General features: G+C 48.5%; 1 protein-coding gene across 1 annotated transcript in view; it reads left to right on the top strand.

Moving 5' to 3' along the window:
* The first annotated feature begins 8,446 nt into the window (after positions 1-8,446).
* The window catches only part of LOC140404391 (synaptotagmin-4), an 83,113-nt gene continuing 65,377 nt past the window's right edge, over positions 8,447-26,182 (top strand). Inside the window, exon 1 of the mRNA XM_072492845.1 lies at positions 8,447-8,855. Coding sequence (XP_072348946.1) covers position 8,855 — 1 coding nt within the window. The 5' untranslated portion in view covers positions 8,447-8,854. The remainder of the gene's footprint in view (positions 8,856-26,182) is intronic.

Below are 26,182 nucleotides of genomic sequence, written 5' to 3'. Positions count from 1 at the left end.
GGGAGGGGACTTCAACACAGTTATGGACCCTGGCCTGGACCGGTCAAGCTCGAAAACGGGCAGGGTGCCAGCAATGGCAAAGGAACTAAAAGGGTTCATGGAGCAGATGGGGGGGGGGGGGATCCATGGAGATTTGGGCAGCCGAGGGTTAAGGAGTTCTCTTTCTACTCACACATGCATAAAGTGTACTCCCGGATTGATTTCTTCATTTTGAGCAGGGCCTTGTTGGCTGGGGTGGTGGACACGGGGTACTCGGCGATCACAATCTCAGATCATGCTCCGCACTGGGTCGACCTGCAGGTTAGTAAAGACAGTAACCAGCGCCCGCAATGGAGGTTGGATGTGGGACTTTTGGCTGACGAAGGGGTGTGCGAGCGGCTGAGGAAATGTAATCAGAGCTACCTGCAGGTCAACGACACGGGGGAAATTTCAGCAGCGGTGGTGTGGGAAGCACTGAAGGCGGTGGTCAGAGGGGAGCTGATCTCGATACCGGCCCATAGGGAGAAGGTGGACAGGGCAGAGACGGACCGACTGGTTAAGGAGATACTACAGATCGATAGGAGGTATGCGGAGACCCCAGAGGTAGGGCTTTTAAGGGAACAGCGGAGGCTACAGGCGGAGTTCGGCTTGTTAACCACAGGGAGGGCAGTGGAGCAGCTGAGAAAGGCGAGGGGGGGCGATCTAGGAGTATGGAGAGAAGGCCAGCAGAATGCTTGCACAGCAGCTTAGAAAGAGGGAGGCAGCCAGGGAGATAGGGAAAGTAAATGACGGAGATGGGAACCTGGGTGGTGATTCAGCAGGGGTGAATAAGGCGTTTAGGCATTTCTACAGTAGGCTGTACAAGTCGGAATCCCCTACGGGGCCGGATCTTGCTCTATGCAGATGACCTGCTTCTGTATGTATCGGACCCATTAGAGGGGATGGAAGAAATCATGGGAATTGGGCCGGTTTTCGGGGTATAAGCTAAATATGGGGAAAAGTGAGATGTTTGCGGTCCAGGCGAGGGGACAGGAGAGGCGACTGGGAGAGCTGCCATTTAGATTAGTAGGGGAAAGCTTTAGGTATCTCGGCATTCAAGTGGCGCGGGAATGGGACCGGCCGCATGAATTAAACCTGGCCCGGCTAGTAGACCAAATGAAGGACGATTTTCGGAGCTGGGACGTTCCCCCGTTGTCACTGGCTGGGAGGGTGCAGACGGTGAAGATGACGGTCCTCCCGAGATTCCTGTTCGTGTTTCAATGTCTCCCCATCTTTTTTTTCCGCGGTCCTTTTTTAAACGGGTCAACAAAGTGATCTCTGGCTTTGTCTGGGCGGGCAAGACCCCGCGGGTAAGGGAGGTAATGCTTGAGCGGAGTCGGGGAGAGGGCGGGCTGGCACTGCCAAATTTTAGTAACTGTTACTGGGTGGCGAATATAGCCATGATCAGGAAGTGGGTGGTGGGGGAGGGGTCGGCATGGGAGCGTACGGAGGCGGCTTCATGCAAGGGCACCAGTCTGGGAGCGTTGGTAACTGCGCCTCTGCCGTTCCCGCCGCCACGGTACTCCACCAGCCCCGTGGTGGTGGCGGCCCTGAGTGTCTGGGGGCAATGGAGAAGACATGTGGGAGCAGAGGGGGAGCATCGGTCTGGTCTCTGATCTGTAATAATCACCGGTTTGCCCCGGGAAATATGGATGGGAGGGTTCCGGATATAGCGGAGAGCGGGGATTGAGAGGATGGAGGGTATGTTTATAGAGGGGAGCTTTCCGAGTATGAGGGCGCTGGAAAAGTTTGGGTTGGCGAGGGGAAACTAATTCAGGTATCTGCAGGTGTGGGACTTCCTACATAAACAGGTGTCAACCTTCCTGCTCCTACTGCTAAGGGGGATTCAGGACAGGGTAGTGTCCAGAGGGTGGGTAGGAGAAGGGAGCGTCTCAGACATTTACAAGGAACTTATGGGGTCAGAGGAGACGCAGACTGAGAGCTGAAGCGCAAGTGGGAGGAGGAGCTGGGAGGAGAGATAGAGGATGGTCTGTGGGCGGACGCGTTGAGTAGAGTCAACGTGTCCGCAACATGTTCCAGGCCCAGCCTGATACAATTTAAGGTCGTTCACAGGGCTCACATGACAGTGGGCCAGATGAGCAGATTCTTTGGGGTGTGCAAATTGTGCGGGAGGACCGGCGAACCATGTCCACATGTTCTGGACATGTCCGAAGCTTAGGGGATTTTGGCAGGGGTTTGTGGACGTCATGTCCACGGTGTTAAAAACAAAGGTGGCGCTGAGTCCAGAGGTGGCGATTTTCGGGGTGTCGGAAGACCCGGGAATCCAGGAGGAGAAAGAGGCAGACGTTCTGGCCTTTGCTTCCCTGGTAGCCCGGAGATGGATACTATTAGCTTGGAGGGACTCAAAGCCCCCGAAGTCATAGACCTGGCTATCGGACGTGGCTAGCTTTCTCTGTTTGGAGAAAATTAAGTTCGCCTTGAGAGGGTCAATGTTAGGGTTCACCCGGAGGTGGCTACTGTTCATCAACTTCTTCGCGGAAAATTAATCGTCAGCAGAGGGGGGGGGGGGGGGGTTAGTTTAGCTTAGAGTAGGGGGTTAATAAAGGTGGGACCTGTAAGGGAGGGAGACGGCTTTTGCACTATGTTTATGGTTTCAAGTACATTGTTTATTGTGTTGTTGTTATAGGACCAAAAAATACCTCAATAAAATGTTTATTTTTTAAAAAGTGTCTGCGCATCATTGGACCAAAACCTTGCCGGTAATAATAATCTTTATTATAAGTAAGTCTTTATTATTGTCACAAGTAGGCTTACATTAACACTGCAATGAAGAAGGGTGGCATGTGGCGCAGTGGTTAGCACTAGGACTGCGGCGCTGAGGACCTGGGTTCGAATCCCAGCCCTGGGTCACTGTCCGTGTGGAGTTTGCATATTCTCCTCATGTCTGCGTGGGCTTCAACCCCACAACCCAAAGATGTGCAGGTTAGGTGGATTGGCCCTTTAATTGGGGGGAAAAAAAATTGGGTACTCTAAAAAAAAATTTTTTTTAAAAAAACACTGCAATGAAGTTACTGTGAAAAGCCCCTCGTCGCCACATTCCGGCGCCTGGTCGGGTACAGAGGGTGAATTCAGAATATCCAATTCATCTGACAAGCACGTCTTTCTGGACTTGTGGGAGGAAACCGGAGCACCCGGAGGAAACCCACGCAGACACGGGGAGAACGTGCAGACCCCGCACAGACAGTGACCCACCTGGGAATCGAACCTGGGACCCTGGCGCTGTGAAGTAACAGTGCTAACCACTGTGCTACCGTGCCAAAATGAACATTTGCCAGTGCGGATGCAGCAGAATTAATACAGAAAAGCTTTGGAAAAGGGTTCTTAGATTGGAAATTTAGTTGCGGCAGAAGGCAGGCAGGAAGCAGGCGAATAAAATGTTTTTGTGTGTGTGTGAGGATATGAAAGGTCTGAAGGTGGATAAGTCACCTGGACCGGATGGACTACACCCCAGGGTTCTAAAAGAGATAGCGGAGGAGATTGTGGAGGCATTGATAATGATCTTTCAGGAATCACTGGAGGCGGGAAAGGTCCCAGAGGACTGGAAGGTGGCTAATGTAACACCGCTATTTAAGAAGGGAGGGAGGCAGAAGATGGGAAATTATAGGCCGGTTAGCCCGACTTGGGTCATTGGTAAGATTTTCAAGTCTATTATTAAAGATGAGATTGCGGAGTACCTGGAAGTGCATGGTAAAATAGGACTGAGTCAGCACGGCTTTGTCAAAGGGAGGTCATGTCTGACAAATCTGTTAGAGTTCTTTGAGGAGGTAACAAGCAAGTTAAACAAAGGAGAATCAGTGGACGTGATTTATTTAGATTTCCAGAAGGTCTTTGACAAGATGCCGCATAGGAGACTGTTAAATAAGTTAAGAGCCCATGGCATTATGGGTAAGATCCTGGCATGGATAGAGGATTGGCTGACTGGCAGAAGGCAGAGAATGGGGATAAAGGGGTCTTTTTCAGGATGGCAGTCGGTGACTAGTGGTGTGCTTCAGGGGTCTGTGCTGGGACCACAATTTTTCACAGTATATATTAATGATCTGGAGGAAGGAACTGAAGGCACTGTGCTAAGTTTGCAGATGATACAAAGATCTGTAGAGGGACAGGTAGTATTGAGGAAGCAAGGGGGCTGCAGAAGGACTTGGACAGGCTAGGAGAGCTGGCAGAGAAGCGGCAGATGGAATACAATGTGGAAAAGTGTGAGGTTATGCACTTTGGAAGGAGAAATTGAGGCATAGACTATTTTCTAAATGGGAAGATGCTTAGGAAATCAGAAGCAAAAAGGGACTTGGAAGTCCTTGTTCACGATTCTCTTATGGTTAACATGCAAGTTCAGTCGACAGTTAGAAAGGCAAATGCAATGTTAGCATTCATGTCGAGAGGGCTAGAATACAAGACCAGGGATGTACTTCTGAGGCTGTATAAGGCTCTGGTCAGACCCCATTTGGAGTATTGTGAGCAGTTTTGGGCACCATATCTAAGGAAGGATGTGCTGGCCTTGGAAAGGGTCCAGAGGAGGTTCACAAGAATGATCCCTGTAATGAAGAGCTTGTCATGTGAGGAATGGTTTAAGACTCTGCGTCTGTACTCATTGGAGTTTAGAAGGATGTGGGGGGATCTTATTGAAACTTACAGGATACTGCGTGGCCTGGATAGAGTGGACGTGGAGAGGGTGTTTCCACTCGTAGGAAAAACTAGAAGCGGAGGACACAATCTCAGACTAAAGGGATAATCCTTTAAAACAGAGATGAGGAGGAATTTCTTCAGCCAGAGGGTGATGAATGTATGGACCTCTTTGCTGCAGAAGGCTGTGGAGGCCAAATTACTGAGTGTCTTTAAGACAGGGCTAGATAGGGGATCAGGGATTATGAGGAGAAGGCAGGAGAATAGGGATGAGAAAACTATCAGCCATGATTGAATGGCGGAGCAGACTCGATGGGCCGGGTGGCCTAATTCTGCTCCTATGTTTTATGGTCTTATGCATGTGTATGTATCTGTGCATGTTTATTTGCAGATGCAAATATGCAAGGTGCGTGTATATGTATGCGTTTTCATGTGAGTGCTTGGGCACATGTGTATATATGCATGTGTGTGTTGAGGGAATGAACATCTTGAGAGAAGCAGGCAGTCCCAACAGTTTGTCACCACACCCTGGGCTAGTTCGCCTGGTCAATTCCAGCCCCACTTAACCCTGTGTTGCAACACAGGTGAAATTCAATTTTATTTAAAATATCGGAGGTCCTTAGTTGAGCCCCAATAAACTACAGCCACCAGATTTTGTAACTTTAACACAAGTTACCTTTTATTATTTACAGTATTATAATTAAACAGGCAGAAAATGTAACGGACTATCTAATACACCTTTCCTAACACCTCCCCATTCCTAACTACCCTCACTCTCTCCATCCACACACCCACACACACAGACAAATAACACAGAGGGGAAACGGTGGTGGAAATGGAAAGAAAATATGAATAACAATGTAGGAATAAGGATCTTTGATGCACTGGGATGGCTTCCAGTCAATGTCTTTCTGAAGTTCAGGCTTTTGTTTTGGTACTTCTTCCTTCCAGGCTTGAGATGGTTTTCGCTGCCAAGGTTGTCTACCTTCTCTGCAGACTCAGCACCATTTCAGGTGCACAGCAAAGGACGGGCCGAGGACTCGCTGCTGTTAGAACAATAGAGCAATTATTTCACTTCAGCAGCTGTGTTTACCTCAGGTCTCCTCGTTCTCGCTCGAGCTACAGTCTGCCGTGTAGTACTCTGCGCTTTTGTTTCCTTTTCCGAATCCTCCTTATGAACCCCTACAAGTCTCATGTGCTTTCAACGCAAACTGGAGGAACAACATCTCATCTTCCGGTCAGTCACGCTACAGCCTTCCGGCCTGAACATCGAATTCAACAACTTCAGATGATTAGCTCTACCCCACCTCGACCCATTTGTTTTCATCCCATTTCATTTTAACTGTCTTTTACCATTTCTTTCTTTCTTGTCTTTCTTTATATATATTCAACCCCCCCCCCATCTTATCCACCTTTCCTTATCCTTTCTCCCCTTTGCTTCCCCCTTCCCCTCCCCCACATCTACATCTATCACAGTTTACCCTCTGGTGTTAGTTTCTCTGCAGTTTGGCCTTTCACATCTTTTGTTCTCTCTAGGGACTGCCATTAACACTCTTTCCCCTTGCTTTCTGTGGATATTAGCACCCCCGTTTCCCTGGGTTTCTGTGGCTATGACTCATCTTTCATTCTCACTCCACAGTATAAATATTTCCCACTTTCTCTGTCTTTAGCTTTGAGAAAGGGTCGTCTGGACTCGAAACGTTAGCTCTTCTCTCTCCCTACAGATGCTGCCAGACCTGCTGAGATTTTCCAGAATTTTCTTTTTGCATTCAGATTCCAGCATCCGCAGTAGAACAAAGAACAAAGAACAAAGACAAATTACAGCACAGGAACAGGCCCTTCGGCCCTCCAAGCCAATCCAGATACTCTATCTAAAACTGTCGCCTATTTTCTAAGGATGTGTATCCCTCTATTCCCCGCCCGTTCATGTATCTGTCTAGATACATCTTAAATGACGCTATCGTGCCCGCCTCTACCACCTCCGCCGGCAATGCATTCCAGGCACCCACCACCCTCTGCGTAAAGTACTTTCCACGCATATCTCCCTTAAACTTTTCCCCTATCACCTTGAACTTGTGACCCCTAGTAATTGAGTCCCCCACTCTGGGAAAAAGCTTCTTGCTATCCACCCTGTCTATACCTCCCATGATTTTGTAGACCTCAATGAGGTCCCCCCCTCAACCTCCGTCTTTCTAATGAAAATAATCCTAATCTACTCAACCTCTCTTCATAGTTAGCGCCCTCCATACCAGGCAACATCCTGGTGAACCTCTTCTGCACCTGCTCCAAAGCATCACATCCTTTTGGTAATGTGGCGACCAGAACTGTATGCAGTATTCCAAATGTGGCCGAACCAAAGTCTTTTCAAATTCACCATAAGTCTGTCCCAGCTGTTTCCTTAAATTCCCAAACTTTTGCAATATGCCTCTGGAATTAATTCATATGCGGCCAGAATAGTCTTTCTTACTTCGTCATAATCCTTACACACACCCTCTGATGGAGAAGCATAAACGTCCTACACACAACCCATTCGTTTACTCTGCAAGAGTAATGTCCATTTATGAGAGAGAGAGAGAGAGAAATTCTGTTCTCACGCCAGCGAACTGGTTTCCCGGCAACGAGGGGCGCTGTCAACGGGAGATCCTGTTGACAACGGCAGACTGGTAGATCCCACTGGCGGGCCGCCTTCCCTGCTGAAAAACACGTTGCGGGATAGTCGGTAAAAGCCGCCCAATGCCTTGGCGAGCAGGCTCACTTTGGGTCTTCTGCTTAAAGGCCCATCCACGGCTAAAAATAAAATAAATGGGAAAAAGAAAATAAACAGGAGGAACTCTTGCACGTTGCTTCCACCAATGTCTGAGAGCAATGAGATATTTGTTGGGATCACTTGCATAAGATAATAATAATCTTTATTAGTGTCACAAGTAGGCTTACATTAACACTGCAATGAAGTTGCTGTGAAAATGCCCTGGTCGCCACATTCCGGCGCCTGTTCGGGTACACAGAGGGAGAATTCAGAATGTCCAAATTACCTAACAAGCACATCTTTCGGGGCTGGTTTAGCTCAGTGGGCTAGACAGCTGGCTTGTAATGCAGAACAAGGCCAGCAGCGTGGGTTCAATTCCCGTACCAGCTTAACCCGAACAAGCGCCGGAATGTGGCAACTCGGGGCTTTTCACAGTAACTTCATACTTGTGACAACAAAAGGGTTATTATTATTTCAGGACTTGTGGGAGGGAACCGGAGCACCCGGAGGAAACCCACGCAGACACGGGGAGAACGTGCAGGCTCCCACACAGACAGTGACCCAAGCTGGGAATGGATCCTGGCGCTGTGAAGCAACAGTGCTAACCACTGTGCGACCGAGATAGGTGTGATAACGATGTCAACTTGCCCTCCCCTACCTGAAAATCCACCTCTAGGAGAGTAAAATAAAAATAAGGATGTTGGAAATGTGCATCGTCAGAAACAAATAGGGGGAAAATCTTATTTTCAGTGCAGCCTGCTTTATCTGAACTCCTGACCTGTAATTCGAACCTTTCTCTTTTCAGATGCTCTTATCCCTGTTGTGTGCGCTTCCATCATGTTCTTTTATACTTGCAAAGCCTGGCTGCCTTTAAAAAAAAATGATTCCAACAATGCTTGATTAAATAAGTGCCTTGTGGACTTGCGACTATTGAAACCCTTTAAATTCGACCTTTAGCGGAAGGCAAGAGATAATAAATGACCAATCGGCTGGGTTTTTTAATGGTTAAACGTTGGTGGGATGAATGAATGCAATAGGAGAACTGCCCCTCTATCTTTGCCGTCGGAACATTCTCTCTAAACGAAAGAGAGAATGGGTCGAGGAGAGGATGAATCATACTTTGCTGTTTGTCTAAACCTCCCACTGGTTTGTCCAAATCATTGCTGAAAAGCTACTGAATGAAAATCAATTGGACATAGGCAGACCTCAACGCCATGGTGATCAGAGGCATTAGCCTGGTTTGCCTTTTAAATATCAAAGCACATTTACTCAGAGGAGCAGAGGTGGGTAAGCTCAGGGGCTGGCGTACCCCCCCCACCCACCACCCCACACAAGCAATTGCTGGCCTGCGTCTTTTGCTTTGAACATTTCGTCAACTTCTTGTCAGTTGTGAGCTGGAAGATTAAAGTTTAGCTCATTGCGAAGTGTGAAGCTCCTTCAGTACGAACAAGTAAGTAACGTGGACTTAAATGTCCAATGATGTGTGACTTAGCTGGGACGGTTGTCATGTGAATGCATTGTTTTAAAACTGATGGATATGTACATTTGTGAGAGATGCAATAATAGTTTGTGATGGGTTTACAATCAGTAGAATCTCTATCAATTATTTCAGCTTTAATACGTATTAAAGTGTGCAGCCCAGCTGCAGTTAATACATTGAGGGGCATTGTTTCCTGCAGTAGTAGCGGCCTGGAATATATGTAAACATAATTATTAATCTCTTGCGTGCTGAGTCCCTTGTATCTGATTACCTCAACAAAGAATCTTTCTGTTGCTTTTCAAGATCTGTGGTGAATCTTTCACAGTTAACTCTAGTTGCCTCACAGCTCCAGGGACCCGGGTTCGATTCCCGGCTTGGGTCACTGCCTGTGCGGAGTCTGCACATTCTCTCCCCGTGTCTGCGTGGGTTTCCTCCGGGCGCTCCGGTTTCCTCCCACAAGTCCCGAAAGACGTGCTGTTAGGTGGATTGGACATTCTGAATTCTCCCTCTGTGTACCCGAACAGGCGCCGGCGTATGGCGACTAGGGGCTTTTCACAGCAACTTCATCGCAGTGTGAATGTAAGCCTACTTGTGACACTGATGAAGATTATACAGTGGTTTGAAATAAGACAGTGGTATTACGAGAATTGGGGAAGTAAGTTTGTGATGTGCTTTCGATCATGCCCTTTAAGTACGCACTTATCATTAGGTGGCTGCTTTCTATATCACTAAGAGGTGCAGTGCTTAACTCTTTCACTGACATCCCTCGGGTCTGTCTGTCCTAGGCATTAAGCACCGTTTAAGGAAGTACTTTCCTGTTGGGAGAACAGAACGTGAACAGCAAGGCAATCCTCTAAGTAAAAAAAAAAGATATTACCCGGTCGTGGCTGGAGCAAATTTTTAAACAGATAATAGCTAGCAGGAGAAAGGAGACCTTGGGGGGGGGGGGGCCTGGGTGTCACGGTGCGTGAATCACAAAGTGTTAGTATATGCAGGTACAACAAGTGATTAGGAAGGCAAGTGGAATGTTGGCATGTATTATAAGGGAAACCGAATGTAAGGGTAGGGAGATGTTGCTATAGTTGTACAGAGGCTGCTTAGAATCATAGAATTTACAGTGCAGAAGGAGGCCATTCAGCCCATTGCGTCATGCATTGGAAAGAGCACCCAACTTAAGCTCACACCTCCACCCTATCCCCGTAACCCCACCTAATCTTTTGGACACTGAGGGCAATTTAGCATGGCCAATCCACCTAACCTGCACATCTTTGGACTGTGGGAGTGTGGTGAATGATATCTGTATACATATGTACCCTTAATGCGTAGGCCCCTTTAAGGCAGGGTTTGGAACCCTGGGGGACTCCGCCTCTGGCTCCGCCCCCAGAAAGCTGTATATAAGGTTACGTTCAGTTGGCAGAGTGCAGTGAGCATACTTCTCGGCAGCTGTCTGGTTTTCTGGTTATTAAAGCCTTTGTATTATCGAACTCCTCTCCTGAGTCGTAATTGAGGGTATCTCAGGGAGGAAACCGGAGCACCCGGAGGAAACTCACGCAGACACGGGGAGACCGTGCAGACTCCGCACAGGCAGTGACCCAAGCCGGGAATCAAACCTGGGATCCTGGAGCTGTGAAGTGACAGTGCTAACCACTGTGCTACCGTGCCGCCAACATTACTCTGGGGCTCTGGTTTACTTGTCCAGTGACAATACCACTACGCCACCGCCTGAAATGAAATGAAATGAAAATCGCTTATTGTCACAAGTAGGCTTCAAAGGAAGTTACTGTGAAAAGCCCCTAGTCGCCACATTCCGGTGCCTGTCTGGGGAGGCTGGTACGGGAATTGAACCGTGCTGCTGGCCTGCCTTGGTCCGCTTTAAAAGCGAGCTATGTAGCCCTGTGCTAAACCAGCCCCAGTGGTTTGCACAAAAAAACTCCCTTTTTTTTTTAACGACAATCAACAATGGTTTCATTGTCATCATTAGACTAAATCCAGATTTTCACTGAATTCAACTTTCACCATCTGCTGTAGTGGGTTTCAAACCAGGATCTCCAGAGCTTCACCCTGCGTCTCCTGGATTTCTAGTCTAGTGACAGTACCACTACAGCACTGCATCTGGGGACTGGTGCATGTTTTTAGCCTCCTTCTTGAATAAAGGATATAATTGAATTAGAAGCAGTTCTCAGCAGGTTCACTTGACTGATTGCTGGGTAAAGGGGGTTACCTTATGAGGAAAGATCGAGCAGGTTGGCCTGATACACTTCAGAGTTCAGAATTTAGAAGAACGAGAGGTGATTGATTGATTGATTTGATTTATTGCCACATGTACCAAAGTACAATGAAAAGTATTTTTCTGCAGCCAAGGGAACGTACACAGTACGTACATAGTAGGCAAAAAAAAGAATAATCAATAACCAATTGACAAATGGAACATCGACAAACCGTGATTGTTTACAGTGCGGAACAAGGGGCCAAACAAAGCAAACACATCAACAAGAGCAGCATACGGCATCGTGAATAGTGTTCTTACAGGGAACAGATCAGTCCGAGGGGGAGTCGTTGAGGAGTCGAGTAGCTGTGGGGAAGAAGCTGTTCCTATGTCTGGATGTGCGGGTCTTCAGACTTCTGTACCTTCTGCCTGATGGAAGGGTCTGGCAGAAGGTAAAGCCTGGGTGGGAGGGGGGGGGGGTCTCTGACAATGCTGTCTGCCTTCCTGAGGCAGCGGGAGGTGTAGACAGAATCAATGTGGGGGTGGCAAGCTTGTGTGATGCGTTGGGCTGAGTTCACCACACTCTGCCGTTTCTTGCGATCTTGGACCGAGCAGTTGCCATTCCAGGCTGTGAGACAGCCGGATAGGACGCTCTCTATCGCACATCTGTAGAGGTTTGTGAGAGTCGATGCAGACATGCCAAATTTATTTAGCTTCCATAGGAAGTGGAGATGTTGTTGGGCTTATTGATCTTATTGGAACTTAAGATTCTGAGGATTAGTCATACGGACTCGAAATGTTAACGCTGTACCTCTCTCCCTACAGACGCTGCCAAGCCTGTTGAGGTCTTCCGTCGCCCTCTGTCCTTGTTTAGGATTTTATGGAGATTTGGCAGGGTTGTCTCGGAGAGGATGTTTCTCCTTGTGGGGGATCTCAGGGATACAGTTTAAAGGCTGTGACGGGGGAAATTTCTCTTTCTCTCTCAGAGAATCGTTGAGCTGTGGAATTCTCTCCCCCAGCAAGAGGTGGAGGGTGGGTCCCTGAACATATTCAGGACCAAGTTGGATTTTTAATCGACAAGGGGAGTCAAGGGTTTAGGGGGACAGACAGGAAGGTAGAGGTGGGGCCACAGCGAGATCAGCCATGACCTTATTGAACGGCGGAGCGGGCTCGAGGGGCCGAATGGCCCACTCCCGTTCTTAATTGTGTTCTTCTGTGTGACCGGAATTGAGGCCGCTCTGCCCATTATATCGTGCTAGCTCTCCGAAAGCTCTGCCATTCTCTGAAAAGATCATAAGGCCATAAGACATAGCAGCAGAATTCGGCCACTCGGCCCATCCATTGAGTCTGCTCCGCCATTCAATCATGGCTGATATCTTTCCCTGCAAGTTAATACAGAGTTATAGATCTGGAAGATGGTAAAGGATCGGGTTGATTCAAAGTGCTACCTAAATTCGAACTGTGTCAGAGACCTCCCTCCCCCCTCCCAAAAGCTTTGAGTGGCCACACGCTCTCTCCCCGCTACATCCCCCAGGCAGAGTTAATAGCCCTGTTGGCTCAAAATTTGTTCTTCAGCTGTCATGTTCTATAGATTTGCGGATTTCCACCTCCCAAACGGGACACTGTCCCGCTCCTACGCTGCTGACTGGTGCGACAGCAAAATCTTCGGGGTTCATGAGGCGCTGCATCATGGCGGGGTTACTGTTCTGATTCTACCATCAAATCAGAAGAGTAGTTACGATCGGGCGTCTGGTCTGGTGGGTGTCTGAGGCAAATCCTCAGAGGTATCAGCCGAATGGGCGTGTGGCCGCGGTGGGTGGGTTAAAAAGTTCAGGTGAATGGGTGTGGGGCGGTGAGAACATTCTCCTGTAGGACGAACAACATTTAACAAACAGACAGACAACATAAAACATTTAACCAACAGACAGACAACGTAAAACATTCTGCAGGTTCCATCAGAAAGGACAACACTTTTCACCAAGTGTCTCCTTTAAATCATCATGTGGACACCTCAGTTCTCAGTCGCGAGGGCTCTGCCGTTTTCTTATCGAGAGTGCCTGTCGGTTGGGCTCTCTGTGGTTTCTTAGGGCCTTTGCATTCCCTAGCAAAATGTCCCAATTGGCCGCAATTGTAGCACTCTTGCGGTTTGGCTGGGGGGCTGTTCTTTCCCTCGTTTACCCAGGCGGGGGTTGTGAAGAGTGGTTCTTACTGCCTGCACGTCTGCGGCGGCTTGGTTTTCCTCGGGTGTTCTAGCTGCTGATTTGCCGTGAGCCGCTTGTTCCCAAACGCGGGACAATCTCTTGACCACCCACTTCTCATTATGAGCCTCCTCCGAGGGGTCATAATTGCTACAGGCATTCTGTCCTGCTTCCGTGGCATGGGAGATTATGATGCGGGTCCACTTGGCCATATTGTCTGGGGACAAATGGGCACGATCTACGTTGCCGAAAACGGCTTCAAAATGAATCCACAAGCGTCCTGCGAACACTGTGGGGTGTTCAGACTTTTTCTGTCTGCATTTATTCAGACCGTCTATGGGGTCGCCCCGGTTGTACCCGATCACATCCAGGATCGCGGTATGCATTTCTGCAAGGGTGCCTCCCCCTACATTCTGTGGGTCGGGAAGGGCTGCTGCGACCGCTGGGTCTAAGCTGAGGACCGTGAGCTTTACCTGCTCTTTCTCATCCAGGCCGTACATGGTTGCCTGGTGTTTGATGGTGGCAAAGAAATGGTGTGGGTCTGAAGCGGGGAGGAACGGTGTGATTTTGGCACACGCATCCCGTAATTGGGTCACTGTGAGGGGGGTGGAATATAAGACCTCCGCCTCGTCTGCTGTGGCGGTGCGGTGGGTTGTTACAGGGTTCATGGGAGCCTGTATTATCTGTTGTGTGGGGGGTAGGGGTGCTTTCCTCCTTTGGGGTTTTCCCTGCGCACATGCTCCCTGATCTCTGCGCTGTCTCTTGCAATTCTTCCCAATCAGGGCCGTCTTCCTGTTCTAAACTTGCCCCAAAGGTTTCTTGGAATCCCTTTTGGACAGAAAGCAGTGCTTTCAAGTCTGCAACCTGCTTTCGGCACTTTGCATGGTCTAAAGTACTCTGCCTTTGTTCCGTTGTTGTGGCGTGGAGCGCTCTCAAGGCTGCCTTGAGATCACTGCATTGTTTCTGGAGCTTCTCTAACTGGTTTTCTGTTTCTTTCTTTACCAGGACTGCACGCAGCAGGTCCTGATAAGCCTTCTCATATTGTGACTGGAAACTACTCAAGTGCGCCAGACAAGATTGGTGACCCCGTTTGGCGTCAGCCACCTCTTGGTCCTTTGCTGCTAATTTCCCTTTCAATTCCTGGTTCTCTTTCTCAATTTTGCATATATCGGTTTTACTTATCCGATGTATGTCTTCTATTTCCTTGCGGAGCGACCTGACGAGCTCCTCTGTGCCTCGCAATTGTGCCAGACAGGACACAATTGCCATCGGCTTGCGCGCTTTTGCTAAACTCTTTCTGTGAATCTCACTCAGGTTCTCCCACCAAGTATGCCCTATACTTCCAGGACCTGAGTCGTCGTTATTGCAGAAATCCTTCCACATGGGCAATCCTTTGCCCTGCAGAAATTTGCGGATTTCCACCTCCCAAACGGGACACTGAGGTCCAATGTGGTCCATTGTGTCTGTGCTAACCCCAAACAGCTCCTACGCTGCTGACTGGTGCGACAGCAAAATCTTCGGGGTTCATGAGGCGCTGCATCACTTGCATTGCCTGCATGGCTCTCTCTTATCTGCTCGGTACGTTCGAATTTGGAACAGGGGGCCAAGGTGGTGTGGTAGATGCGGGTACGGCTTGCGCTAATTTCCAAAATACCAACTGCCAATAGTTTTGATGCAACAAAAAAATCTATCAGTTTTGCCTTATAACCCTGTTAGTTACGCATGCATATACACCCTTCCGAATTGTGAATTATTAACCAGAACCGCTTGAACACTTGTGGTTTTTTTTTTTGTTTCCGATTGGATTCTAATTCAAAATGTTGGGGTTCTCCCGGAGTGGTTTTCCACTTCTCAGTCGGGTCCCGGCGGAGTCGCCAATTATGTTGCTCTTTTTAACTTTAGTCTATTTGCTCTGTTTAGGTCACCTTTGCTCATGAGTCGCCAGGTATCTTTATGATACCGCCACGTGGTTCAAGTTCAGGTTATGATTAATAACACAGCACACCGCTTAGTAAGGATTAAAACAACGATCTTTTATTATATACAACAAGCAATATTAATACCCTAATACTACTTTCTATATAATAAACCTATCACTACTGGCCAATACTTAACTTAGGAAGAGCCCACCAGGTCAGGGAAACAAATGGCTTGTCCAATCAAATCAGGCCCACGGAATTCAAAAGGTTGCTACAGGTCAGTGGCTAGGTGTCTCTACCGGATAGCGATTGTTGGATTCAAACTTACTGCTGCCGGTGGCTGGTCTTGCGAAGGTCTCGAGCAGGCGAAGATGAGAGAGAGAGAGATCTGAACTTGGACCTTTACTTTTATAGGGCCCAGGGGCTTCCCGCCTCCCGGGGCGGCCCTTGACCCTGAGTTCCAAGTGATTGGATTCTGTCCCCAGTCTCTGGGGTCGATGTGTCCAATGGTGAGGCAATTCCTCGATCGGGGCGTGGTCGCTCACCTGTCTTTGTTTCGGCCACTGCAGGCGCCGACAGGTCTGGCCCGGTATTCAATTGCTAATATGTTGCAATTGTTCCCGGGGATAGCCGATTTAACTGTGGATGTCTGAGTAGATTAGGTGTAAACAGTCCTGAATGCAACTGCGGATACCTGGGTTGATGGGCTGTTGATAGCCCTGAGTAGCGATCTGGGCTATGTTCCCAGAGCTGAATATGCAAACCTGTCTGCAGCTGCCTGCTTGTGTCTTCTTGGCTGCTTTTCCCAGCAGTCTTTCGGGTTTTTTCATAGAATTTCATAGAATTTACAGTGCAGAAGGAGGCCATTCGGCCCATCGAGTCTGCTCCGGCTCTTGGAAAGAGCACCTACCCAAGGTCAACACCTCCACCCTATCCCCATAACCCAGTAACCCCACCCAACACTAAGGGCAATTTTGGACACTAAGGGCAATTTATCATGGCCAATCCACCTAACCTGCACATCTTTGGACTGTGGGAGGAAACCGGAGCACCCGGAGGAAACCCAAGGGTTAGCCATTTTAAACTGGGTTTTGGCCAGATTAATCGGAACGTAGCCATTTTACATGGCTACAAATGACAGAGTTGGCCCACTGAGTCAATGGCCCAAGTTCTGAAAAAAATAATGTTTACTTGCATCTCTTTCTAAATGTTATTCCTTTCTCGGAGTTATGGAGCCCATGCGCAGAGTGCATGGGCTGAGCACCGGACCCATCTCCCTCATTGCTCCAGAAACCAATTCAAATGGAATGCAATTCATGGGCCCCACAAGCGAGACATCACAGCTGACAAGGCCAGGCATTACACCTGATCTCCCGTTTGATACTACTCTTGGCCTTAGCCAAAGGGCCGAGTGTATAGAATTTTAAAATGTGGTCCATTGTGTCTGTGCTAACCCCTTTGTAAAGCTAGCCCATCAATCCCATCCCCTGCTCTTTTCCTTTGCCTTACGAATGTGTTACTTCAAGTATTTATCCCAATTGCCTTTTGAAAGTTGCTGTTCAATCGCTGTGTCCTTTGAACTTTGGCAATATTGGATTAAAAGCCAGTTAGCTGTACATCTCTCAGACTTTACATTTCAAAGGTAGGTTGCCCTTATTGTCGCGAGGATCCATTCACCTCGTCAGCTGCCTACAGCTCTGCTACTCTGGGCTTTGTTTTATTCTATCATGCGATGGGGCCACTGTTGGCTGGACGGCTAGCCCTTGAGCAAGGTGGTGATGAGCCGCTTTCTCAAACCTCCGCTGTCCATCCTCCAGCGAAAAGAAATTCAACCCATTCCCCATTTACCGACTATTTACCTGCCCTCCATGAATGCACCCTCATGTTTCCGCAACCCGCCACCCGACCCCCTGCGGTCCCCCACCCTCAACTCTGGTACATCAACCCTTCAGCGCAAAGAACCATTTTCTTTGCCGATTCCCTTCACGGCTTTCGACAGTTCTACTTGAAGCAAAGATGGCACAGCTTTGTAGAGATCTCCGTGGGACTTGGGTTCTGACAACCATAATGATCTCCTATTGTGCTCATAGTAGTGTCTGGGAGACCAATCAGGAACGCATGTTCCTTTGAATGAAGTCTATTTTTAGAAAGTCATTCTCAAGTCCCTTGATGCTTGATATTTTCATCTCGTTAAGGTGTGTGCTTTCTGTATCTAATTGCTAATTATCATCTGACATTTCCCTCCATTCATTGCTATGAAAGGCATCCTGTTCTGCAGGGCTAACATGCAGCGTGAAGGAAAACACGTTAATATAATTACAAGCCTCACGTGACGTCAGGCAGCAAAAACAAAAAGGCACCAAATTTGAAAACAGTTTCTAAACACTGAATAAAAAAGTGTTTCGAACTCCCATCTTAAAACCTGGACCTTTACAAAGAGCAGGCAAAACCATGATGAGCTAAATGAGGGCAGCACGGTAGCATAGTGGTTAGCACAGTTGCTTCACAGCTCGAGGGTGCCAGGTTCGATTCCCGACTTGGGTCACTGTCTGTGTGGAGTCTGCACGTCCTCCCCGTGTCTGCGTGGGTTTCCTCCGGGTGCTCCGGTTTCCTCCCACAGTCCAAAGATGTGCAGGTTAGGAGGATTGGCTGCTCTAAATTGCCCATAGTGTCCAAAAATGTTAGGTTGGGTTACGGAGATAAAGGGGATAGGGTGGAGGCGTGGGGCTTAAGTAGGGTGGTCTTTCCAAGGGACGGTGCAGACTCAATGGGCTGAATGGCCTCCTTCTGCACTGTAAATTCTATGACTTTCTGTGCTGTATGATTCAATGTAATTTTTAAATGTGTGATAGTCCAAAATATTTTTTTAAATCCGAGTCCAAAATAATTTTTTAAAATTCAATCAAGAGATGGGCATCACTTGCTAGGCCAGCATTTATTACCCATCCCTAACTGCCCTGGAATAGAGTGTCTTGCAAGACCATTGTTATGGGCCAGGGCTTAGAAACTCCAAAGTGGATTATGAAGCTCACCTGACCCATAACATTTATGTTGAATTTGGCTAGGATGGGCACAAGAACGTTCACTTCAGGTGTGATTCATCAGCCTTCCTAGGGGCTTTTATCAAAATAAAGTTTATTGTAAGAATGTAGTTAACGTATATAAAACAAGAATTTGTCATCAATTACAAACATGAAACAACACCCAACAGCTACAGTAATCTATGTATATAACTCTTAATGAATCCCCCTTAGTAACTGTTCCAATTCAATACAAAATCCAATAAACCAAAACCCCTTTCAAGGGCGTGGCCCAGCACTCTGTAATCTCACTTGAATGGGACTGGTCCTTTCCCTGAGATTCTGATCCAGTTGCAACCAGCAGATTCAAAACTCCTTCCGGGAAGCAACTCTATCTTTAAGGTTACCAAGGCAGTTTGTCACACCCAATGTGCTTTCAAGTACCCTGGAACAGCTTTGAAATGAAAACCGGGAAACACTGCTTCTCTTCTGCAGTCCAAAGCAACAAACCGAAACTGAAACTGAAACACTAAACCCCCTCTCACCTGACAGCCACAGCCCAGCTCCACCCACAAATGACATCACTGAAGCCGTGCCACATTCATGTGGTAAGACCCAAACCTTTCTTAAAGGGACGCTCACAAGACACCATTTAAGAGTCAACCACATTTCTGTGGGTCTGGAGTCACCGGGTAAGGATGGCAGATTTCCTTCCCTAAAAGCTCTTTAGTGAACGAGACAAGTTTTTACGACCGTCGACAATAGTTTCATGGTTTTTAATTCCGGATTTTTATTGAATTCAAATGCCACCATCTGTCATGCTGGGATTCGAACCCGGATCCCCAGAGGATTACCCTGGATTACTAGTCCAGGGACAATACCCATTTCCCGATAAAGCAAAGCTAGCAATTTTCCACAGTGCTGGAGTAGGGCTACTACATTTAGACTCAGGTTAAGGCACGGAACATTGGGCCTGGACCCCGCTCCTGTCTCAAGGCCTGTTAGGAAGGAGTGTATACTGGATGCCTGTTAGATTTGGCTCATCTCCAATACTCACTGTCAAGGCATCCGAGTGCCACAGGATATTTTACATCCACAAGAGCATAACTAATGCCAACATAAACAGTGACTTCAGCCATACCTGTCAGATCAGGTCAAAGGAAGCAGTGAATGGAGTTAATTGGTCAGGGCGCATGCCTAATGAACTGGTGGGGAATTGCATGCTCGTACTTCAGGGTCACCCACGCCGTTGCCTGAATGTGCCATTGAGAGACATTCTCTCAACAATCATTAGCTGGCAATGTATCAAGGTTGCTCCAGACACAGCTGGAAGATGGCATTTTAGTGGTTAAGCTACGCTCGCAAATAATCGTTAAATCTCAGCAAAGTAATCATTTCTTTAAGTTCAATCTCTGAAAATGTTCAAACCCCCTGAAAAGGGTTCAGAATAATGACATTACTGCTGCGGTAAGGATACATTCGCGCTAAAATACGCAGTGATTGCAGTAGTACCATTCAAACCCTTAAACGCCAAAATGCATATCAAAGCTAATCACTTTTGACATTGGCAGCGCACAATCGCTCCTGATTGTATAAATGAGATTATAAATCATTTTACTTTGCTGTACACAGCAGAATTCCACAGTGCTGTCTGACCTGCTCCATTTTGGTGTCTTTTTAAATAAATTTAGACTACCCAATTCTCTCCCCCCACCCCCCCTCCTCACAATTAAGGGGCAATTTAGCATGGCCAACCCACTCACCCTGCACATCTTTTTGGGATGTAGGGGTGAGACCCACGCAGGCCCGGAGAGAATTGGTGCTTGTATTCAGCACAGGCATTTGCTACCCAACATTTTTGACCTGTTTTTTAAAAAGATTGTGCCCCGGGAGCTCTGTGCATGAGGGCGGAGCATCAAAGCTTTTACATTAACAATAACACTCTTGATTTATCAATGCTCTCAATGTCCTTTTGTCTCACCCTGCCTTTTCCTACGCAACAAATCGATCGCTACCGTAACATGTAGTACAGTATGCTGAACAATGAACTTCTCCCTTGCCTTTTGGAATGTAAGTTACCCTGTTTTTCTTTAATTTCTTTGGAAATCATGGGGCACGATTCTCCGACCCCCCACCGGGTCGGAGAATCGCCGGGGGCTGGCGTGAATCCCGCCCCCGCCGTGTCCCGAATTCTCCGCCACCAGAGATTCGGCGAGTGCGGGAATCGCGCCGCGCCGGTCGGCGAGGGCGGGAATCGCGCCGCGCCGGTCGGCGAGGGCGGGAATCGCGCCGCGCCGGTCGGCGAGGGCGGGAATCGCGCCGCGCCGGTCGGCAGGCCCACCCCCGGCGATTCTCATGCCCGCGATGGGCCGAAGTCCCACCGCTGTCAACGCTCTCCAGCCGGCGTGGATTAAACCACCTTTTGAACGGCGGGACAAGGCGACGCAGGCGGGCTCGGGGTCCTGCGGGGGTGCGGGGCGACCTGGCCCCGGGGGATGCCCCCCACGGTGGCCTGGCCCGTGATGGCACTCTTTTTCTTCCGCCTTCGCCATGGTCTTCACTATGGCGGAAGCGGAAGAGACCCCCTCCCCTGCGCATGCGCGGGGATGACGTCAGCAGCCACTGACGCTCCCGCGCATGCGTTGCCCGGCAAAGACCTTTCGGCCCCGGCTGGCGCGGCGCCAAAGGCCTTTCCCGCCAGCCGGCGTAGCGGAAACCACTCCGGCGCGGGCCTCACCCTCAAGGTAAGGGCTTGGTCCCTAAAGGTGCGGAGACTTCCGCACCTTTGGGGCGGCCCAACGCCGGAGTGGTTCCCGCCACTCCATTATGCCGGAACGCCCCGCCCCGCCGGGTAGGGGAGAATCCCGCCCCATAAGGTCAAAGGTGAGAATGTTCGCGGATGATTGCATAATGTTCAGCACAATCCGCAACTCCTCAGATACTGAGGCAGCCCTTGCCCATATGCAGCAAGATCTGGTGACATTAAAGCTTGGGCTTATGCACGGTTGGTTCACATCGCCAGGGTCTCAGGTTCGATTCCCGGCTTGGGTCACTGTCTGTGCGGAGTCTACACGTTCTCCCCGTGTCTGCGTGGGTTTCCTCCGGGTGCTCCGGATTGTTCCCACAAGTCCCAAAAGACGCGCTGTTAGGTGAATTGGACATTCTGAATTCTCCCTTTGTGTACCTGAACAGGCGCCGGAATGTGGCGACTAGGGGCTGTTCACAGTAACTTCATTGCTGTGTTAATGTAGGCCTACTTGTAACAATAAAGATTATTAATATTAAGTGACAAGTAACATTCGCGCCAACGAAGTGCCAGGCAATGACCAACTCCAACATGAGTGCATCTAAACATCTCACCTTGACATTCAATGCTACTATCATTGTTCAGACCCCCACCATCAACATCCTGGGGGTTCCCATTGACCAGAAACTGAACCAGACCAGCCATATAAATACTCTGGCTACAAGAGCAGGCCAGATGATAGGCACGCGATGGCGAGTAACGCACCTCTTGCCTCCTCAAAGCCTGGCACAAATCAGAGGTGTGATGGAATAATCTCCCACTTGGCCGGGATAATGAATCTCCATCAAGAAACAGGGCATCGGGGCAGCACGGTGGCGCAGTGGTTTAGCCCCTGCTGTCTCACGGCGCCGAGGTCCCAGGTTCGATCCCAGCTCTGGGTCACTGTCCGTGTGGAGTTTGCACATTCTCCCTGTGTTTGCGTGGGTTTCGCCCCACAACCCAAAGATGTGCAGGGTAGGTGGATTGGCCTCGCTAAATTGCCCCTTAATTGGAAAAATGAATTGGGTACTCTAAAATTTAAAAAAAAAAAGGACATCCAGGACAAAGCAGCCCACTTGATTGGCACCCCTTTCGCCATTCATTCCCTCCACTGGCACACAGTGGCATCAGCGTGCACCACCTACAAGATACAGTGCAGCAGCTCCCCAAGGCTCCTTCAGCTCCTTCAGTCGCACTTTCCAAACCCATACTCCCCAGAAGGTCAAGGGCAGCAGAGACCCTGGGAACGCCACCACCTGCAAGTTCCCCTCCAAGCCACTCACTCTCCTGACATGCAAGTTCCTTCACTGTGATCGAGTCAAAATCCTGGAACTTCCTCCCTAACAGCACTGTGGGTGTACCTACGCCTCATGGTTCAAGAATGCAGCTCACCATCACCCTGTCGAGGGCAATGAGAGAAGGGGGGTAAATGTCGGGGCAGCCAACAGAATCCAAGAACCATGAATGAATCAAATAAAATAATCGATTTCATTTCTGGCAATTCTATTGGCAGCAGAGACAGGGCAATAATAATCGACTTGCTTTGCATCTACAAACTGAAAAGTTATGATGAAGAAAACATTCAACTTTAAACTATGTGAAACTTTTAAAAGGTACCCGCGGGTGCAAAAACCGCACTCAATTCCTCTAAGCTTCTACTCCGGGCTGCACAGAAGCTCACCCTGCTCATTATTGTGACCTGGAGGTGGAGCCAGTTTCGGTGTGCAGGGTCGTCGTTGGGCGAAATATTAATTTGCTAACCAACCCTATAGTGGCTTTAGCCACAGCTTGGTGGGCAGCACCCTCGCCCTCTGCCCCGAGCTTCTGAGCTCAAGATCCACTCCAGAGATTGGAGCATCGGATTCGAGGCTGACACTCCTGTGCGGTGCTGAGGGGAGTGCTGCCCTGCCCAAGGCACACTCCTTCAGTGCCCCGCCTGCCAGCTCTCATGGTAGAGAAGAGCTTGGGAACTCTCCCTGCTGCTCTGGCCAATATTTATCCTCCATCCCAAGTCAAAAGATCACAAAAATCGGTAACCTGGCCAGTGTCACACTGCTATTTGTGGGAGTTTGTTTTCTGCATTACAACATAGAAACATAGAAAATAGGAGCAGGAGGGGGCCATTTGGCCCTTCGAGCCTGTTCCGCCATTCATTATGATCATGGCTGATCATCCAACTCAGTAATCTGTTCCCCGTTTTCCCCCCGTATCCTTTGATCCCTTTAGCCCCAAGAGCTATATCTATCTCCTTCTTGAATACATACAATGTTTTGACCTCAACTGCTTTCCGTGGCAGTGAAGAAATTTCCCCTCATACATAGAATTTATAGTGCAGAAGGAGACCATTCAACCCATCGAGTGTGAACCAGCCCTTGGAAGGAGCACCCCATTTAAGCCCACACCTCCACCCCAGTCCCGCAACCCAGCAACTCCACCCAACCTTTTGGACACTAAGGGGCAATTTATCATGGCCAACCCACCTAACCCGCACATTTTTGAACTGTGGGAGGAAACCGGAGCACCCGGAGGAAACCCACGCAGACACGGGGAGAAAGTGCAAACTCCACACATGGTTTACCCCATATCCTTAGACAGTCACCTCTGGTTCTCGACTCCCCCAGTGTCAGAGACATCCTTCCTGCATTTACCCTGTCCAGTCCTGTTAGAATTTTATAGATTTCTATGAGATCCCCCCCTCATTCTTCTAAAGTCTAGCGAACACAATCCTAACCCACTCAATCTCTCCTCATACGTCAGTCCCGCCATCCCAGGAATCAGCCTGGTAAACCTTCGCTGCGCTCCCTCGACAGCAAGAATATCCTTCCTCCGATAAGGAGACCAAAACTGCACCCAATACTCCAGGTGTGGCCTCACCTGTATAATTGCAGAAATACAATTCTGCTCCTGTACTCGAATCATCTCGCTATGAAGGCCAACATACCATTGGCCTTCTTTACTGCCTGCTGCACCTGCACGCTTACCTTCAGGGACTGGTGTACAAGGTTACCAGGTCTCGTTGCATATTCCCCATCTCTCAATCTATAGCCATGCAGATAATAATCTGCCTTCCTGTTTTTGCTACCTAAGTGGATTTATCCACATTTATCCAAATTATACTGCATCTGCCATTCATTTGCCCTCTCACTCAGCTTGTCCAAATCCCACTGAAGCATCTCTGCATCCTCCACACAGCTCACCCTCCCACCCAGCTTTGTGTCATCTCAAATTTGGAGATATTACCTTTAGCTCATATAAGTCATTAATATGCATTGTGAATAGCTGGTGTCCTAGCACGGATCTCTCCTGTACCCACTAGTTACTGGCTGCCATTTGGGAAAAGACCCGTTTATTCCAACTCTTTGCTTTTTGTCTGCTGACCAGTTTTCTATCCATCTCAATACAGTACCCCGAATCCCATTAATTTAATTTTACACTCTAATCCATGCTGACTCTGTTGGGTCCTGTCACTGTTTTCCAAGGGCTCTGCTATTGAATCTTTTCTAATGGATTCTAGCATTTTTCCCACTACTGCCTGGCCTGTTTTCTCTCTACCTCCCTTTTTTAAATAGAAGGGTTACATTAGCTACCCTCCAAGCTTCCCTTAACAGCCTCCCCGAACAGGCGCCGGAATGTGGCGACTAGGGGCTTTTCACAGTAACTTCATTTGAAGCCTACTTGTGACAATAAGCGATTTTCATTTTCATTTTCATTTCATTTCATTTCATCTGTAGGAACTGTTCCAGAGCCTATGGAATCTTGGAAGGTGACCAGCAATGCATCCACTATTTCTAGGGGCACTTCTTTAAGAACTCTGTGATATAGATTATCAGGCCCTCGGGATTTATCGACCTTCAATCTCATCAATTTCCCCCGACATCATTTCCTTACTAATATTGATTTCCTTCAGCTCCCAAAGTGACTATGCCGTCATTTGGTAATACAGAACTCGCATAGTGCTGAAAAGAGATAAATATGGCCCAGGTTTCACATCTTGCACACTCAGGACAAATGCAAGAATGCCAAATTTCAAACCATTAAAAAAAAAAACGTTTTTTTCCAATTAAAGGGCAATTTATTGTGGCCAATCCATGTACCCTGCATATTGTTTTGGGTTGTGGGGACGGGACCCAAGCATCCACGGCGAGAATGTGCAACCTCCACACAGACAGTGACCCAAGGCCGGGATCGAACCCGGGTCTTCGGCGCCGTGAGGCAGCAGTGCTAACCACTGCGCCACCATGCCACCCCGAGCTTGTCAGGCTCTTTAATACTTACAATGGATTGATCAACAGCTCGATTTTAAAAGAACCTACTTCTCAAAGTTAGTCAGGCAGTACGTACCAGCCAAAAGGTTAGCAATTTGGTTTATTGCAAAGAGAACTATTAACCAATCAACGATGGCATTTTTACTTTGGGAACTGTAGTAGCGAGGCCCTTTAAGGAAGCAAGTTTTCGGCGTTGGGGGGGGGGGGGGGCGTCTCGCCAATCAGGCCACAGAGCGAATCCTGAAGCTGAGTATGGCTTTTCCCAGCCAATCTGGGACTGGAGTCCAAGTAGTGGGAAATAGCTTTCTTATACGCTTTACATAGTTTATTCCTTATAATAAATCGCTTGTTTAGTTACTAAACATGGTGGTCGCCCATCCTTGACTCATTGCATTGGCGACGAGGATCAACCGGAGTGCCTTCAAGTCGCCACAAAGAAAGACAAAGCAGAGCTCGTGTTCAAGTCTTTCAAGGTGGGTCCATTGAGACTCGGTACGTTACTACAATGCCTCTTTTCGGAAAATTAGAGTCCTTTGGCCGTAATATGGAAGACTGGGTTCAGTACGTTGAACGCTTGCAATGCTTTTTCAAAGCAAACAAAATTGGGGAGGGGGGGAGGAGAAGAGGAGGGTAATACTGCTCACAATCTGTGGTTCCCAAACCTAGAAGCCAATAAGGCTTCTAGAAGCCCCTGACTCTAGAACTTTTGAAGAGCGAGTAGAAAAAGCAAAATGGTCATCCACTCAAAATGGAGATAGACGCAGGAACATCCGCACAGTAGTGGGAGGGCAAATCTATCGATACCTGCAGGGAAAGTCCCAATTCCTGAGATGAAAAAAACCACCGCCATCAAGTTGTCTATGTACATGGATGAAGCTGTACAGATATTGGGACCAATAACAAA

The sequence above is a fragment of the Scyliorhinus torazame genome, chromosome 30, assembly GCF_047496885.1.
Source record: "Scyliorhinus torazame isolate Kashiwa2021f chromosome 30, sScyTor2.1, whole genome shotgun sequence".
In the NCBI taxonomy this organism is placed as follows: domain Eukaryota; kingdom Metazoa; phylum Chordata; class Chondrichthyes; order Carcharhiniformes; family Scyliorhinidae; genus Scyliorhinus; species Scyliorhinus torazame.
The sequence above is the reverse complement of the archived record's forward strand: the minus strand, read 5'-3'. Positions and strand labels throughout refer to the sequence as shown.